General features: G+C 43.8%; 1 protein-coding gene across 1 annotated transcript in view; it reads right to left on the reverse strand.

Moving 5' to 3' along the window:
- The window catches only part of LOC109422198 (uncharacterized), a 501,985-nt gene that overhangs the window by 231,019 nt on the left and 251,798 nt on the right, over positions 1 to 19,168 (reverse strand). Inside the window, exon 3 of the mRNA XM_062860074.1 lies at positions 1,445 to 3,259. Coding sequence (XP_062716058.1) covers positions 1,445 to 3,259 — 1,815 coding nt within the window. The remainder of the gene's footprint in view (positions 1 to 1,444; positions 3,260 to 19,168) is intronic.

The following is a 19,168-nucleotide window of genomic DNA, read 5'->3' on the forward strand; positions in this document are numbered from 1 at the left end:
TTCTATGGTTAGTCGCGAAAAGTGCATCTGCTCACAAAAGGGGGTCGCGCACCTGGAAGTTTGGGAACCTATGCTCTAGGCATTACTCCAGGAATTCTTCCAGACATCCCTCCAGAAATTTCTCAATGATCTCATCCATGAATTTCTCCATGAACTCCTCTAGGAATTCTTCCAAGAATTTCCCCATGAATTACCTCATCAAGAACTTCTTCCTGAAAATTTTCCAGGGATTCCTCCAGAAATTACTCCTAGGATCCATCCATGAATTTCTTCTCCAGGGAGTGGGTATTTCTTCAGGAAATCCTCCAAGATCTCCTTCAAAAGATTCCAGCAATTTTTTCAGGGATTCCTCCTTTTAGAGATTTCTGTTGGAATTATTCCTGGTATTTCTCCAGGGATTCCTTTAGGTATTTTTCTAGGCAATGAACCACGAATTCGTCAAGGGATTACTCCCGGAATTCCTCTGGGGATTCCCTTAGGGAATTCTTCCAGAGAATCTTTCATAAATTCATCCAGGATTTTTTTTTTTCAAGAGATTCCCCCAGGACTTCTTCCAGGGAATTCTTTAGAAATTTCTTCCATGGAAACACTCCAGGAATTTCTTTAGGGATTCCTCCAGGCATTCCTTCAGGAATCTCTCCAGAGATTCCTTTAGGGATTGACCTTCTTGAGAAACTTCTAGCGGAATATACAAAGAAAGTTTGGAAGCATTCCGTTTGGAATTTGCGATTGAATTTTCGTAATTTGTAATTTGTAGTTTATTTATTAACAATACGATACCCCGTGTTCCGACACGAATGCATCTTTCTGGTGTAAAGTGTCGTAAATACATTAACAAATGTACCGATACCCCGTTGGCAGTTTTACTCATTCAAGGTCAAGGAAAGGCACACACAGCATTGATCTTACTTAAGGAGCTGGATACTGAATTACAATCTGTTGGTTAACTAATTTTAATAAAATCATGAGAATTTCTAGAATTTCTATGATGCAGTGTTCCCTGGAATCAAACTCCTTAATATTTGTTAAATAATCATTTAAGGGTGGTATAAATTTCATTTTGACTTTTTATGTCCCCCCTCCATTTCAAAACTTTTAGCTGAATTTCACATTTTAAGGAGGCAAATAAAAAATATTTAACAAAATATCGAGTCTTGTTAAAAACTTTTTATCAAATGCGATGAGTATTTATTATTTTTATCCCCACCCCTCGACCATCCAAAGATTGGGGGAACAAAAAGTTAAATAGATATTTGTAATGACCTTATTTTTTCATTCTATGTATATTGTCAAAAACATATCTTTTAGGAAAAGGTGCTCCACATCATTCATCGGGTCCCTCCATTTGTTAATCTGGCTCTGAAAATACTTCAACCAAATTAGCCTGTTCATGCACCCTCTCGCAAGTGAAAAATCTCAAAAAATAAAAGCCAATCATACTCACCCAACACCACCAATTTGATCGGCCGCCCATTGAAGAAGAAACCCCGCGCGTTCTCCGCCTCGCATTGCCACACCCCGTCATCCTCGAGCATAACGTTCGATATCGTGATGCCCCCGTGCGACTCCCGCACAAATCTAACATCATCGGTTCGTGACTTTTTGTCCATTACGTGCACCATTTGGCCATCCTTGAGCCACACACTCGAGGTTATGTCCGCATCGACGTCGCAGGCCATCTGAATCGTTTCGTGCTGCTCGGCGTAGCGCAGCCCCACATTGTCCTCGGTGTGATCGTCGGTCGGTCCCCGGATAATCGGGCGCAGTGCCAACGCCACCGGTTCATCGTTCAGGAACGGGTCGCTGTTCCGCAGGTCACCCATCTTGACGTCCCGCTCCACTTTGCCGAACTGTCGCATGTCGTACTGCTCCGGACTCGCCTCGAGCAAATCTCCACCGTTGAGGAAAATAATTTGCTCATCAAAGTTTTCACTAGCAAATATGTTATTAGTGTTGAGGGTCTCGTGCTGGTGCTTGGCAGTGGGGGTGGCGAAAGAGCTACCGCCGTGGTTGGCTGAAGTCATCGTTCTACTGCTGCTGCTGCTACTGTTGCTGACATAAACGCTATCGTCGAGCAAATTGAAACTGTCGACATTAATGGCACTGTAGCTATTTTGCGGCAAATGTTCCTCCCGTGGCGTTATTGTTCGCTCCACAACGGATTCCAACTCCGGTGATGCCACTTCCACTGCTGACGTTGGTGACGATGTTTGTGTTGATGTAACTGCTCTCTGGGTTGATGTATTAGTTTCTGGGCTCGAGTTGGAGGCAGTCTTGCCACCACCCACCACGGATGCCGATTCGGTTTCCTGCTGGTGCTCTACATCCGGTGTGGCGTCTTGTCGTTTCGGGTCGAGTGCAGACACAGCTGCTGCAATGCTTCCTTCCCTCTCGTTTGTGGTCCCCTTGGCGGTGGCCCGGCTCTTGTCGGATGATGAATGCTCAGCATTAGCGAGCGTCAAGTTTCTTACGAAATTATGTTCACTATTATTACTCCTAATAATATTTTTCACAGCCATCTTCCCATTCTTTTCTGGTTTGTCGTATTCACTGGTTTCGTAATTACTACTACTCTGGTTGGAAGGATCATGTACAACAGATTCGGTCCGTGTCACCTGCCGTGACACCGACGACGACGGTGACGGTGGAGAAAGTGGTGTAGAAGAAGAACTGGGAGACAGTGTGGAGGAGGTTAATGTGATAGCTACTTCTGGGCGTTTGAGTGGTGCTGCACTGGAGTCTGTGCTTCGGGTCGATCTCCGTAGCAGCAGCGACCTCCTGTGGCGACGGTGGTTGGGGTAGTACTTTTGGACAATTTGATTAACTAGCAACCGGTGATGCACCACCGGTTGGGCAGCCTCGTCGTGCTGCACGTTGGCCTCGTGATTCCGCTCGTACAGTTTGGCACCGGAGACGATTCGACGGTCATCCATCCCGTACCGCCGATCATCTTCATCGTCTTCGAGACTGTTCAAAATATTATCTAGATTCGCTGTATAAGACACTAAATTTATCTTATGATTATTGTTTATCCTAGCGTTGCCACGGTGGCTGGCGGTGAAGGACGTTCCGCGGGGTTGCGACTGCGACGCGGGTAAGGACGTTAAGGACGAGGAGGTGGTTCTATCGTTTCGCGGCTGATGCTGGTGCTCAATGTCCAGCAAGTCAAGCTCGGTGTCATCTAGCAAACGGAGGCTTGCTTCTGCGGAGCCACTGTTTGCGGTGGCCGCCGGCAGGATGTGTTGAGTTATGAATAAACCTGGAAGAAGAAAGGGAAAAAGAAGTTGTTAACCTAGTTATCTGCAATTATTCGAATACAATGAAACATCTGATAATGATTCTGATAATTCATAAATTAAAGTTTGCTTCATAAGCAGATGGTCATGGGTACGATCCCAGCCCCGGCATTTTCGTCAGTTGCTCTTTCCCCCTGAGAGCAGCTAGCACTGACCCTCTTCTGAGCCCATGGCTCAAATGGACCCGGATATATCGTCGGTTTCCTGCAATAGGGGCACAACTCAAAATTTGTCATTTTTGAGATTTTGATGGCAAATGATGAAAAACTATGCAAACTTTCATCTCACAAAGACTCGTTCCGAAATTCGTTGAGAAACTCGAGATTTTTGCATTTTCACCAATTTTCCGCATTAAAGGCACAACTCAAAATCAGTCAACTTTTTCAATAGTCGTTGAAAAATAGTAATCCAAAATTCATGAAACCGATAGTCCTTCAGTCCCCCTCCATGATACAACAGTCGAAATTCGTTTACTTTTGTAGAATAATGAGATAAATAAGTGAACTTGTAGGAGGTGCTTCAAGGTTGCCAATTTTAAAACGCTCATTCTGAAAATTCACATTTTTTGAGTTGTGCCCCTATTGCAGGAAACCGACGATATCGACATCGGCGAACGGCAACCAATAATGGACTTTCGATCGAACTGGAAACAGGAACAACCAACAGCCACACATCAACATCCTCGTGCTCAGCATTCTACCATGATAGGGTAGAAGGTGGAAGCAGCGTAACGGCAACCAGTTCGATATAGTACAATTAGAATAGAATTCATTTAGGCGCTGTACAAAATGTAAGTACAACTTCTAATTGGAACCGCTCACGCAGTGCCCTAGCGGACTATAAAGCTGTAATTTAGGTTAAGTGATTAAGATAAAATCGTAAATTAAATCTAGCCAGTGGTCTCGCTAGTGCTTGCTATACAGACGCCCATCACTCATCGTTAATTGCGATACATTGCATTGATCAAATCTGCAGCACTTTTCTTAAGCTCTGTAGTTGTAAGTGTGAAAAAGAATTGAAAATTGATAACCAGCGTTGCCTAATTTCAATATGTATTTTGATATCTAATAATCTTCATGAAATCTATTCTATTTGTAGTTTCTACATTAAATAAGTGCTATAATTTTGGATAAATCCAAAGTTTTTTTTTTGTCTTTATTATCGAGACTTTCAGCCCGAGGCTGGTTCGTCTCCGAAATCCAAAGTTTATTAGTAAGTAAATTTTACTCCTTTCTCAGCTGACTAATTACGTTTGAGCTGGAATACGAAAATTCATGTTTAACGTAGAAAAACTTAATAATATCTAACCTAGAACTACTTCTCCGTATGTAGCCCACATTGCCGAAGCGATCGCCCAGGTATTTTAGCAAGTCTTTGCTGAAGAAGGCGGGTTCGATTCCGGGTCGTTCGTAATAAAAGTTTTCTGGATTTGCTTGGGCATGCATATACAGGGGATACTCAAAATAACTGGGCTCGACTGTATCGTTTCAACTATCATTAAAAACGGCTACGCAGTCTTGAAATTAGCAAACGATGTACCAACAAATTAATGACAGGACAGTTACAGTTAGACGAAACACAAGACCAAAAACGACCAAATTAGTTTCCCCCTGAAGAAGACACTAACCCCGTGTCGAAACGATGGGCAAGTAATAAACATCGTTTGCTAACTTCAAGACTGCGTAGCCGTTTTTAATGATGGTATAAATATCCAATAGCCAACTTTGAGCTGTAATATTTCCAGATTCAACGAACCGAATGCAATGAAATATTAATCATTTATGACTTATATAATGAGGCATTAAAAACTTTTGACTAAACTTAAATTTCTTTACACGAATGAAAATTATAACGATAAGAATATTTTTTCTAATATAACACCAATTTATCCAAAACCCTCTAATTGACTTGAATATATTTATGTTTCGAAGGAAAGCAACCAAATGGCCAGCATTAAATTGAAAAAGTTATGGGATGAATATGAAAAATAGACAAATTTACCAAAAAAAAAACATAGAATTAATGAAATCGCTATTACTTTTTTCTTATTATTAATTTCAAATTAAGTTAAATTTTTTCGAAGTCCATAATATAAGTCATAATTGATTAAATTTTTATTGCATTCGGTTTGTTGAATCCGGAGATATAACAGCTCAATGTTGGCTATCGGATAATTATACCCTTTTCTAGAATCTTTCTAACTTCGTGTAGACTAGCCCGATCTTTTCCAAATTTGGACCACTGATACACAATTAGTTGATGAACTTACAGTAAAAATTTGAAAATATTTGATGCCGTTTTCGAAAAGTTACAGCTAGCTGAACATTTTTTTGAAAAGTGAAAATTTTACCTGTCCCAGTTATTTTGAGTATCTCCTGTAGTATATCCGTTCCTGCTACACGATATACTCTTGCAAAGTGAGCAACAAGTTAATATCTGTGAAAGTGTTTATAGAACACTAAACTGGAGGGCAACTTTTATCCCAGTTGTGACGTTACGCCAAGGACATCCCAAAAGAGCTTTGGAATGCTTATACAATTTCAAGGGGGTTAAAGATTCATTTGGACTTGTGGATATGTGAATAGCGGAGCAAATAACTACTGCAATGGCTGTAGATGTCAAGGACTGAACTCGATGCTGGGTCATTAGGCCGAAGGTCATTAGGCCGAAGGCCATTAGGCCGAAGGTCATTAGGCCGAATGGTCATTAGGCCGAATGGTCATTAGGCCGAATGGTCATTAGGCCGAATGGTCATCAGGACGAATTGAAAGTTAGCCGTTGATTTTACCTTTTCCAACAATTTTTGACAAAAACTAGTTTAACAATGGAACTAGAAAGAATAGCCTATGTTTTAAAGAAGGAAAAATTTATGAATTGAATATCAGCAGTTTCAGCGCCAAAAACTATTTCAGCAATGATACTAGAAAGAACAGCCTATATTTAAAAGAAGGAAAAATTCATGGGTAAAATATCAGTAGATTCAGCATCAATAAAGTATCTTCGTGCCTGTCACACGATACACACATGCAAAATGGTCATTTGCAGAGGAAGCTCTCAGTTAATAAGCTGAGAAGCAGGCTTTGTCTCAGTGGGGACGTAACGGCAAGAAGAAGACCCAATGACCATTCGGCCTGATGACCATTCGGCCTAATGACCATTCGGCCTAATGACCTTCGGCCGAATGGCCTTCGGCCTAATGACCTTCGGCCGAATGGCCTGACACCTAGTTATTCTAGTTGATTATGTAATGTAGTAATGCATAATTGATTGGACAAACGCCGATTTTTCATACAAAATGGCCAACTTTGAGATGATGTAATTATAGTTTGCTATGATGCATTGTACTAAAATTTTTACACGAAACTACAAGTATGCTGAATTTTACGTATACGAAGTCCGAGAAAACGGAGCATAGTGACCGAAACGTCCGATGAAAACTTAAGAATCCGTTTTTGAGTTACATATCCCTCTCTAGACTGGTAACCATAACCTCCAATCACCAATATCAATAGTTGAATCCTCAAGAAAGTTACGAGTGTAGGTCTGAAGCTGTGCTTTTCTGAGTAGTTTGGTTGCCTCGAAACACCTAAATAAATTTCGAATGGTTCGTGCAACTCCAAAATAACTTCTAAAAATAACTATTGTACAGCTGTTACCACAGACTAAACTACAAGGAAGTTTGGACGACCCTGAAAGTCTCAAAAGTATACTGTTTTATAATCAGTAGGTCTGGTAGCACTACTCTGTGTACACGGACTATTTTGGTTGATCTGAAACATCCCCAATGAATTTTGGAATGGATCGTACAATTCCAGGGGGGTCATCAGGTAATCAGTAGGTCGGCTCCACTTCCTCTACTATCTGAGAATTTTGTGTCATCAAGGAGGACATAGATATTAGTTGGATATGTTATGTTGCAGTTTATAGCGAATATAATTACTGTAACGGCTGCATATGCCAGCATATGAATACCTTTTCCTTTATTTGATTTTAATTTTGAAGTCGTTTGTTAAGCGCTAGATTGCACTTACTAAATGAATTATTACTTGTTGAGGGGTAGTCCGTACCTTAGCTCGAGACAATTAGTTGTACTCATGAAGAAAGGTCAGGTGTCAGCCACTTTGGGGGAGCCGCTTTTGGGAAAAGTAACTGACAAAAAATTGCAGGTACCGGGGATGGGATCAAACCCATGACCATCCGCTTATGAACGAACGTGTGACCATCACGCCACGGTCCCAGGCATTAAATGATTGTTCCTATCAAGGATCTCAATTCCAAGATTGTTCGGATGAACCGGTGGCTAATGGGTTTCAAGAGGTTCAATGATTATAGTAGATTATGCAATGATATAATTTGTTGCTAAAACGAACAAAGTTAGTCTTGTGGATTTGAAGGACTCATTTTCAGGACAGTTTGGAACATCCCCAAGAGATGGATCAGACACAGAGATTGCATTTTGACAGCCCAATACGTAAGGTATGAGCGTTTAACAGATAGTGATTGAATATCAGCCGACACATTGCACGAATAAAATCGTGGCTTAAATCCAACCCTTTGAACCATGGCTTCTTTGACACCTGCGGATGGAGTGCAACTATCTACTCATCTCTCCATCTCTCCATTTGTGTTGTCAGCTGATCAAGGTCTCCTGACGGGCTAATGCAAAAAAATCGTTGAAGGCGATTTGACGCTCGTAAATATCGCCTTCGCTAGCACCCACCTTGGCCAGAGAGTCCGCTTTCTCATTGCTTGGTAATGAGCAATGTGAAGGGACCCAAGGTATAGTGATAATGTATGAGCGTTTGGACAAAGCACTCAAGACTTGGCGTATTCCATTCGTGAAGTAAGCTGAGTGCTTCATCAATTTCATTGACCGAACAGCCTCCAGAGAGCTTAGACTGGAGGTAAAAATGAAGTAGTGCTCAGCTGGAAGAGTGTGAATGTACTCTAAGGTGTAATATATAGCCGCTATCTCAGCAATGTATACCGAACAGAGCTTTTGAAGCATGAAGGTGGTGCTATGAAATGCGTTGTAGACACCGAAACCAGTTGAATCTTTGGTTTTCATCCTTATACTAATCACTAATTCTCTCCTGAAGCCCGCTGATACTTCCTGATACGTCATGACAAGCCCGTGCACAAGAGGGGGGGGGGGGGGTTGTGTTTGGCTGTTAAATCCCCCCATTACCGACGCTCCATGCACTAAGCACCCCTCCGCCTTTTGCCGAAATTGGGAAAACCCGTCACTTGGCGCCACTTCTATGCACGGGCCTGCGACATGAAACACAGCGTGCACTCCTGAGGCCATATGAAAATGCTTCAGCGGTTTTAGGTGAATTCAAGTCTCAGTGGGGTTTCCAGAGGATATAATGAATGTTACACTTAAACTGAGACACCATGAAGTCACCTTGAATACATATCTTAAACCCTACTGAACCCCTAAAATGCATTGAAGAAATTATAAAACCCCCTTAACCTCCCTAAAATCTAATGAAACGCTTTGAATCTTCTGTGAAACTCTTGTAAAGCCTCCCTTAAGATCCACGAAAATTTGTCAACTGTCCTGAAGTCCGCTAGTCTCCAATCAATACCACTGGAACGCCTTGAAGCGTCCATTTTTATTCACCAAGCAACATGGGAAAATTTGCTCAACGAACACATGAGGAAGAAAGAAACGCTCAGGTAGTTGGGGGCTGGAACCCTCTCCGACGCCAACGAAGGAGTTGGAACTATTAATTACACTAGTTTACAGCATTTTTGAACTCGGTAAGCTGATGATCATTTTTGGAGTAGAATCAAGCCCTACACCAAATTACAGTAGAGCGGAAATTTTTTCGACTTTCCATACAAGGTTGATGATTTGAAGTCGATTTTTGTTCTATTTTTAAGCAAAGTTGCTCACTTCAAACATCTCATTCTCCATAATCAATGCTCCGATTGATCTGAAATTTTTACTGTAACTCGCCTACATATGATATGTCAAATAAACGTCGAGAAAGAATTTTTAAGTTGGTTTTTTCTTATTGAAAAAAAAAAAATACATTTCATCAAAATTTTTTGGGAATTTTGCTAAAATATAAGAAGATCGTCCCTAAAACACGCCAATATCTTGATTTTCATCAATCTGATGCAAAACCTGTATTCAGATGATCGAATGGTATTGTATTCAGCTTTTAATTTATGGAAAAAGATATAAAATTGGTTGAACAAAACGCAATATATTTGGATTTCAGTGAATTACATATTTTGAAAAGTTGCAAAACTCGATATTGAGCTAAAACTCAAAAACTGTTCTACTTAAAATTTTTTGAAGGTCGGTTTCGAAATCAGCACTAAATTGTGCTTCAAAAATTTTGGTCGTTGACAGAAGTTCACGACTTTCGTTTTATTTTGTAAACTTGTGTTATGCAACTACAGCTTCTCAAGAGGCCGCACCGTAATGGCACAAATTTCCCGAATGGAGGAGAACGTGCCTCTAGAGCCGACCTACTGATACCTGATAGACGTGCTCGTACAGTGCGACAAAGAACGCAAGGGCGCCGTCTACAAATGTCTGGCGGATGAGATCCTTAGCGGTGGCGTTGAGGTGAGGGCACTCACAGTTGAGGAGACTCTGAAGCTGAAAAACCTAGACGAGATCACCGAAGCGGAAGAGCTCGTCACGGCACAGCGGCAACAGTGTGGGGTGCAGGTGGCCTCCACAACCGTTAGGCTACGGAAGGGCACAGCAGGGAAACAGGTAACCTTGGTATAGCTAAACTGTGGCGAATGCTAAAAATTCCGTTATAGTAGGGAAGCTCAAGGTAAGCTGGTCAGTATACAAACTAATCTTGCACAAGCCAACGGAGCATTGCTGATGGGGTCTAGAACTAGGACACAAGTCATGGGACACTGCAAAGACCCTGGTAGGAAAAAAGCTGTGTATGCGATGTGGCAACGAAAGCCACAAGGCACAAGGCTGTACGAGTCCACCCATGTGTTTGATTTGTTCCGGGAAATCCGTGAACAGCAGACACCCAACGGGAGGACCAAGGTACCCGACCTTCAGAAAAGTCACTGCTTTGTTAGACAGTTTCCAAGTAGTTGACGGATATCACCATCATAGCAGACCCATACCGAGTATCCGCCGACAACAGCAATTGGATTGCTGATGGTTCCGGAAAAATGGCGTCAATACGAGCGGATGCATCGAGCGCTAGCTGAGGTAGAACGAACGTTTAATGGTGTTCGCCGCTGTCAAAATCGCGCAAGCCAAAAGGCCTGCTTCGAGAGCCTCTGTCGAAGTGCCAATACGAATCCGTGGAGTGATGCCTACAGGATCGTGATAGTCAAGCGAAGAGGTGTAATAGCTCCTACAGAGCAGTCTCCAGAGATGTTAGAGAAGATCAGCTATGGTCGAATGGCAGCACGCGTGGGACAGTGTTATCAGCAGAGGTTTAACTACAGGTTGGCCCCGAGGATAGATAGTTGGGTATAATAGGCACCATGGGGAAGTAATACACCTGCCTTTTCACACAATAATTGACCGCAGGCTTGCCACATGCGGGAAGAACACAACTCTGAACAGCCTTGTCCAGAGGATGTGTAATGATAAGTTTGGCTGGAATGCCGTATCATCGGCTATAACCAAGGCTATAACCCACATTTTCTTGGAGCTACAGAGGCGGTGGCGCGTGGATTCGGAGAATGGCTAGTTCAGACACTATACAAGAGGTGGTCTAAAGGTTTGGAGTTGGCTACGTAGGTCATACCGGTGCCCTGCGGTTGAAATCGACCCTTATAGCGATTATGTGGCCGCGGAGAGGCCATTCTAGTTGCGTTGCTGTCGTGGCGTCGGTCTACTGGGTTGGATTCGAGTCCGCGGTAGGAAAGAGGTCCTCGGCAAGGTCGTGGAATGTGGAGGCCCCATGCCGGCACATCCTTTTATGTGCTAGCTGAGAGGGCCTTACTTGCGGGAAGGTCAAATCGCCGTGCATGCTTTGTTAGCTCTCGATACTTGCGGTGCATATGGCAGCAAGCGTGGTGTCTGCCTTCCAAGGACAAAGGGAGTGGTGTACTGGCTAAGCGTCAGCATGCTATCTTGGTGGGCTCGCCAAAAACTAGTCGTCGATGATCGTTGCTGCAGGCCACGCAGCTCACCTTGAGGGTGCAGTGCGCACTAGCCCATCTCTGAAGCAATGCAATGCCTTCTTGATGGTTCCGAAGAGACGAAGGGTTTGGCGGCCATGGTTTAGTGGGTCGAGGAAAGAGTAGTCCTGGCTTTTACTTTTCTTGGAGAAGACAGTCCTTAACCTCACACTACCTGGACCTTCCTGTTCAGGTGTCTTTTGAGTTTCCCCCATGGTGAAGAAAAATAAGACGACTGACGCCGTTAAGTGCATAGTCACGAAGCCCATGTCTTGTTTTTTTTTTTAAAGTACCTACACTTTAAGATTCAGATATCAAAATCGTTAAGAAGTAAAATAGCTCTGTTTGTTCTATACATTTAACAAAAATTTAATAATTTCCACATTATTGCTACGCAATCAGCGATGGCCCCGGAACTACAAACAGCCAGAGAAGCAGCATTTTTGAAACATCTCAAAAAGGTAAATAAATCCTAATCGCTTCATTTGAGGCGGGAAACATCTCTCCCCAAATTTGGCATTTCCCAGAGTGTTTCTTCAGTGGACACAGTCACGGATTAAGCTCTGCGATTGTGAATTTTCTTTCTTTTGGGAAGCAGCTTCTCTTTTGTTTGGTAGAATCATTCTTCTCCAGCAAAGGTTGATTGCCATCGCTGGCTGGCTGTCGTCATCGTTGTCGTTTCCGGACGTAACTACGACGTCCTCCGCCCAAACAGTTCGCCTTTCTTTTTTTTCTCTGGGTAGATGGCATCTGTGCAATGGCTGTTCTTTTATTCATTTTTTTACTTTCACTTCCTTCATTTTTCTTTTTCACTCCGCAGATAAACACGAACGATCCAGGCACATTTGGGGATAATATCTCCGTCTAAATCGAAATAGATTTCCAGCTTTTCCTTTTTCGTTTTTATCGTTCATTTCTGGATTTTGCATTTACGGTGCTGAATGGCAATGATTTTGTGTAAGGTAGAAAACACAACATCATTACCGTGGAAGAGAAATCATTGGGAGGTTTTCGTTTTTGTGGCTCTGCAAATCATTGAATGAATATTATATAGATGAGAATGCAAACTGTCGACCATTAATATTTATGCATTCAAAGCTTTAAATCTGTTTCCGAGGTTTTGAATTGATAATTGAGTTTTCATCATTTGTAACTGCCTTCTCATATAAAATGTTTTTTCTCTATCGCTGGTTTTTCTTTCGACGTTTTTAATTGGATTGAATTTTATGACTGCGTCTCTGTTGTACCATCTTAGTAGTGCACTGCAAAGGCTTCATTTTTTTTTATTCAAATCTCTTAGAAAAAATACGAAGCAACTCTGAAAATTTCAGGGAGAAAGCTGCAATAGCGTACCAATTTTGCATTATTTCTGAAAACTGTCACACATCAGCATACGATCAGTTTGTATTAAATTGTAACACATATTCATGTTGCAAAAGCAGAGGTGATAGAAAAAAAGTTGCTATCTTGCTTCGCTTGCCACATAAAGATCGTATCCACTTGCCAGCACTTGGATGACACCACTCGAGATGATTTATGATCCTGACAAATCGAATAACGATTTAGATGTAGCACACCCAGAGCCGAACGGATGCAGGATACGAAGCTTTGTAGGCCAACTACCTACCATACCATCTCTCTGCTGACACACTACTGCTATACTACAGAGCATCACTCACCATGCGGTATTATAGTAGTCATCCTAGTCAACCTCCTGGACGAGATACATATAGCTTAGCACTCGATTCGCTCTACATCCGTTCGACATCAGCCACCCAGCCAGCCAGGCCAGCAGTAGCACACCCGGGATGGTACTTAACCGCCCATAAAAGAACGCGCTGTCACGAGCAGCGCGCGCGCGTTCACGTAGCGTTGATGGAGGAGAGGATGAAGCGCCAGTCCAACCCAGACTGTGGATGACGAAGAGGAAGTGTGCAGAAAATGATTATTGATTGCACGGTGTATGATACATTCTTCTTTTTTTCGCTGTCTGGTCTGGCGAACATCAATGGCAGTGAAACTATTACCGATACGGTATCGGATAAAGTGGTCTGGGTCTAATCATGTGTGGTATCGTGGATGAAAAATCAAACTTTAACTAGCGGTGCATAATGTATGCACTTGGATGATTGAAAAAAAGAACAATGTACCTAGATACAGCGCGCCAAATTAAACTGGGATATGTAGACAATTTAAGCTTCATTCATTGAATATTACCGCATAACAAAAAATAGTCTAAGCAGCTCAAGAGCACCTTTAACAATAAATTGACGAGTGCATCAGCGTAGTTCAACTTGTCTACAGGTTTCCAAGGACGACAAACCTGAACATTTACGATGTAACCAGCGATGTATGTAGTTTCGTCGGAAAACCATGTTCCACTATAACTATGCCATCCATAATTTATCTAGGATTTGCTGCAGGGCAAACAGTTGATCTGTCTTTAAAAGGCTGATTGGAAAACACTCACGAATGACTTCAACTGCGGCCTTTTCTGTTTTTTGTTTGTTTTCACTACGAAAGGGGGGCAGTAATCTGCTCAACAGATGCCTAGGAAAAAGAAATATGGTTGTGGGATACTGAGTCCAGCTCCGATGCCAACAAAGGAGAAGGGACTACTTCCCCGAACTAACCCTAAACCGTACCCGTTACCGGTAAGTTCATTGTCTCTCTTGTACCACCTGAAGGTATTGCTAGACAGCGTCTACGATCGACCTCCCCTGTGGAGCGGACCTGGTGTGATGGTTAGAACACTTAACTTTCACGCCGAGGACCTGGGATCCAATCCCACTCCCGACAAACTCGCAAAATGTGAGTTCTTCCTTCGGAAGGGAAGTAAAGCGTGGGTCCCGAGATGAACTAGCCTAGGGCTAAAACAAAAATCTCGACCTCCCCTTTCGAAAGCCGAACAAGTTACTCGAGAGATTGACTACATCTTAGGTCTGATGCGACTGATCTTTTGGAACACCTTCCCCGTTGTGACAAGCAAGCTTAATGGTTCACAAGCCGCCAGATCGTTAAGCGGTTTAATAAGACCTGGCTCTGTCACTTCCAAACCTCTGGGAAGACTTCCTCGTCCAGATAGCATAGCAGATCTGTAAATCACAGGGTCTTCTACAATAATGCGGAGACTAGGTTTGGTACTCCGTCCCGAGAGTTCTTTATCGGTGAACGTCCTTTCATCACCAGCCCCAGTCTTAAGCTGTCCTCAAAGTGGTTCCAAAGGTAAAGACTCGGACGATGACGTGGAAAGAGCCACTTGATAATCCTGTCTAACATATATGGAAATTGTTCGGTAGGTATCATTACACCTTCGATCTTGGTCATCAGGTGATCCTGTAGGTATCACCCCACGGATTCGCATTGGAACTTTGACAGACCTTCAAAGCAAGCCCTATTGTTTTCCCTTATTGAGGTCGTAAGTACGACTTTGGTAGCTGCGAGCGGTATCCTTCGTTCATTTTGCTCCTCTTCAGAACGTGCTCGCTGCATTCGTCACCTAGACTATGGACAGGAGCTACGCAGGTTCGCAATACCTTGAGGTTCACCAGCACACTGGTGATCTCCCATTCCTAAGGTGGACTTACCAACACGGCACCGGGCAGGCCAAGCAATTTTAACTCACGGCGGAGCGCCTCATCATCGTTGAAGTATAATGTTTTTCATATCCGGGAACTTGCCTTTGCTAGTTACGCATTCCTCTTCCCGTTACCTGCTGTTAATGTAGTCGATACTGTAGCGAACCATCAGGTGGTCGCTATGAGTGTAGGCATTTTACTTTTTCCCAGTTGTTAGGCCAGGACTACAAAAAGTAACGTTGATGATCGACTCCGCTTCGTTTCGACTCTTGGTACCGACATTAGCCGAATCGACATCTAGCATCAGTGCCTCTAGCAGGATCAGACCCTGCTGGTTTGTAAAGCGACTTTCTTATTTCACGGTCCAGGCATGGAAGTCACCCGCTATTACCACCGGCCTTCACTTTGTCAGTACGGCCGTCATACGGCCCAGCATCTGCGGGAACTGTTCAATCGCCCAACGCGGACGCACAAAGCAGCTACAGAAGAAGACCCCGTTTACTTTGGCGACTATGAAGCCCTTGTAAAAAATAGACAACAACTCATGGACGGGAAATTTGTCGTCCATATCGCCGCAATTTTTTCGGAACCATCTCCGACTCAGTAGTCGTTATCGGTGAGTACTCGCTATGATGGCGATGTCCGTCCTCTACTCAGAGACTGCCTGACAAAACAGTTGCTGAGCTGCGTCACAGTGCTTCAGGTTTAGCTGTGTTACCTACGCTGTGGAACTTGTCAGCTGAGATTCCCTTGAAGACCTTGTATCTCTCCCATCGGGAGATAGTCGTTCGCAGAGTTTCCGAAACAAATCAAACACTTGGTATGGTGCGTGCCGCCTTGAGGCTTATGGCCTTCACCTCCACATCGCCTGCACAGCGTGATGGCCTTTGCAGTAGCTGTGGTCCTCACAAGTTCCTACCTCATGCCAGTGATGCGGGAACTTTGCAGCCTTCGGTAGTATAGCAGTCCAAAGCACTTTCTTCCCCCGCAAAGATATCCACAAAGCCACCTGGAGATCACCCGACCATCAAACAGAAAACCAAATCGACGGTAAATTCTAAACGACGGTGAATTCTTCTCGGATATAACCAATGTCCGCACATAGCGCAGTGCGAATATAGATTCGGATCACTACTTAGTCGCTGTATGCATGCGCTCAAAACTTTCGACAGTTCTTACCACGCGTCGAACTCAAACACCGCGGTAAACATTGAGCAGCTGCGTAACGTAGAAGTGGCTCAAGACAACGCGCAGCAGTTAGCAGTGGCTCTGCCAACGTTAGACCAACTTTTGGCGCAGTTACATTTGATGATGGCAGGAGGGACATCCGATTCGCCATAGGGAGTTCCCCGGCTGCAGCACTTGGCTACGCAACTCCGAATCACATAAACAACTGGTACGACGGCGAATGTGAACAGTTGAAAACGAGAAGAATGCAGCATGGGCGAGAGTGGTGCAGCACCGTACGAGGGCAAATGAGGCACGTTATAGACAGGCGCGGAACAGGTAGAACTAAGTCTTGCGGCGGAAGAAGCGGCAGCATTAAGAACGAGATGGAAGAGCTGTACCGCGCAAAGGACACACGGAAGTTCTTAGAGAAGCTGAACTGCTCGCACAAAGGCTATGTGCCACAAGGCGACATGTGCCGTGACAATCACGGGAATCTTCTCACGAGCAAGCGTGTAGTCGAGAGGTGGCAGCAGCATTACGATGAGCACTTCAATGGTGACGTTGCAACCACCGAAGGTGGCGTGGTAACAGATCTAGGAGTACGAGCGCAAGACGAAATACTTCCGGCCCCTAACCTCCAAGAGACTGAGGATAAGGTCACATTACGGTAGAGAAGCACTGGTGAAAGCACTGCACTGGGTCATTACCAAGATTTGGGAGGACGAAGTATTACCGGAGGAATACATGGAAGGTATCGTGTGTCCCATCTACAAAAAGGGCGACAAGTTGGATTGCGGGAACTACCGCACGATAACACTACTGAGCGCTGCCTACAAGATACTCTCTCAAATTGTATGCCACCGTCGACCACCGATTACAAAAAAGTTCGTGGGGCAATATCAGGCTGGATTTATGGGTGAACGCGCTACAACGGACCAGATGTTCGCCATCCGCCAGGTGTTGCAGAAATGACTTAAATACAACGTGTCCACACATCACTTGTTCATCGATTTAAAATCGGCATATACTCTAATCGGTCGATACCAGCGATGGCAGATTATGCACGAATACAACCTCACGGATAAACTGATACGATTGATCAAGGCGATGATGGATCGAGTGATGTGCGTAGTTCGAGTATCAGGGACACTCTCGAGTACCTTCGAAACTCGCAGAGGGTTACGGCAAGGTTATGGTCTTCCATGCTTGCTGTTTAACATTGCTTTAGAGGGTGTGAAAAGGAGAGTTCTTTCCTCTGCTGCAAAACGGTGAGTCGAAAAGGAGAGCGTCCAACATAGCTCTGATCCTCACAAGTTCCTATCTCATGCTTGCACGGGTCAAGCGATGCCGATGACAAAGACCGCCAGCTAAGAGTTGTGTGCTCAGCTGATAGTGCAGCCTGGGCACTGTTGTCCTTCTGACTTCAACTAGATTGAGGAGGTACGTCTCGAGCGTCTGTTCACCAAGGAGGTGCGGCTCAAACAGCATCTGTTATGGCATCCAGCGGCTTAGTATGAAATGCTCCTCCACCGGAAGCTATACCTAAGGTGGCAGCCCCACCACGGTGGATAGGGGACTTTAGGCCAACAACCTACTTTCTCTGAAACCCAGAAAACGTTACTTAAACCAAAAATGAAAGATTACGAACTGATTCAACGGCAACGACTCGACCTCGAGCCCTGAAGAAGATCCAATCCCGAGGACCGAAACGTCGGCGATGAAATAAATGAACCAACAACGCTTACTTCTGTGACTGCAAGACGAAACCATTACTTATTTACCTACTTCAAGTAGTATTTTTTATCTGTATTAACGAGATTTTTAGCCCTCGGTTAGTTCATCTCGCGACCCACGCTTTACTTTCCTTCCGAAGGAGGAATTTTTCATTTTGAGAGTTTTTCGGGAGTGTGATTCGATCCCAGGTCCTCGGCGCGTAGTTTAACCATCACACCAGGTCCGCTCCAACATACACCAAATGTAACTGATCCAAAATCGCCAAAGATTTGAACCAAATAAAACCGAATAGAGCTTCCCAGAAATCACTGCGAGCAGCATGAACCACAACATTGCATTTCAGCTTGATTCGGCTGTTCAGTGGCATCAGGGTTAATTGCGCAAATCTGCTTAGGAATACTGCACTCCGGATAATATTGCCATTCTAGGCAATGGCAAAATTCACTTCAGCATCGTTATTCATAAATACCTCACCACGTTCCATACAGGGATAGGTAGTCAAGCCATCCAACATCATAAGCTTCCCTCACGTAAGGCAGTATAGTAGCGGCAGCCACCAACAGCACCAGAGCAAGAAGATAAATTCCATGAAATTGCATATTACACCCCGAAGCGATGATACAGATATTGGAATTCGTTTGCTCCGTGTGTGTGCCAGCCAATGCCATCTACCGAGAAGGATGTCTCATTTCGAGTCAATATATCATCCGCTCGGTCAGAGATTTGGCTTCCGGTTGGATCGCTGCAAATGGGACATGGAAACGTTTCGTTCCCGAGAGGAGTCGATTCCAGTACGGTTGCCGGCTGGTGGTCGTTTGTCTTCGGGTGTGGCAACATGTTGGTATATGAGAGCGTACATATGAATGATCATTTTGCTCGTTGGAATTACCTATTTTCTACAACATTTCTAGCTATTAGAATTTTCCGGAAGCAAAAGGGTTGTCTTCAAATTGAACCGTATAAGTATAATAAACGGGAGATCAGATGCAGAGGTGCAGTCATCAAAATTCCGATTCAGGACACGTCAGCGAATTTTTAATATCTAATTCCTAGCAGAGCGTTATTGCCACGCACAAAAATGATGGGCAACGGGTGACGCCACCGTCTGCATTTCTTTTTACAGAACAGAGGTGTTTAAACCTTGCTGTCAAACTGGATAACTCCATGATTGTTGAATTCATAACGATTCTAGCCATAACGATTCTAGCCATAGCCTTATTAGTGTTATAGTGAATAAGAGTAAGAAAACTAGTTAGACATTAA

The sequence above is a fragment of the Aedes albopictus genome, chromosome 3 (assembly GCF_035046485.1).
Source record: "Aedes albopictus strain Foshan chromosome 3, AalbF5, whole genome shotgun sequence".
In the NCBI taxonomy this organism is placed as follows: domain Eukaryota; kingdom Metazoa; phylum Arthropoda; class Insecta; order Diptera; family Culicidae; genus Aedes; species Aedes albopictus.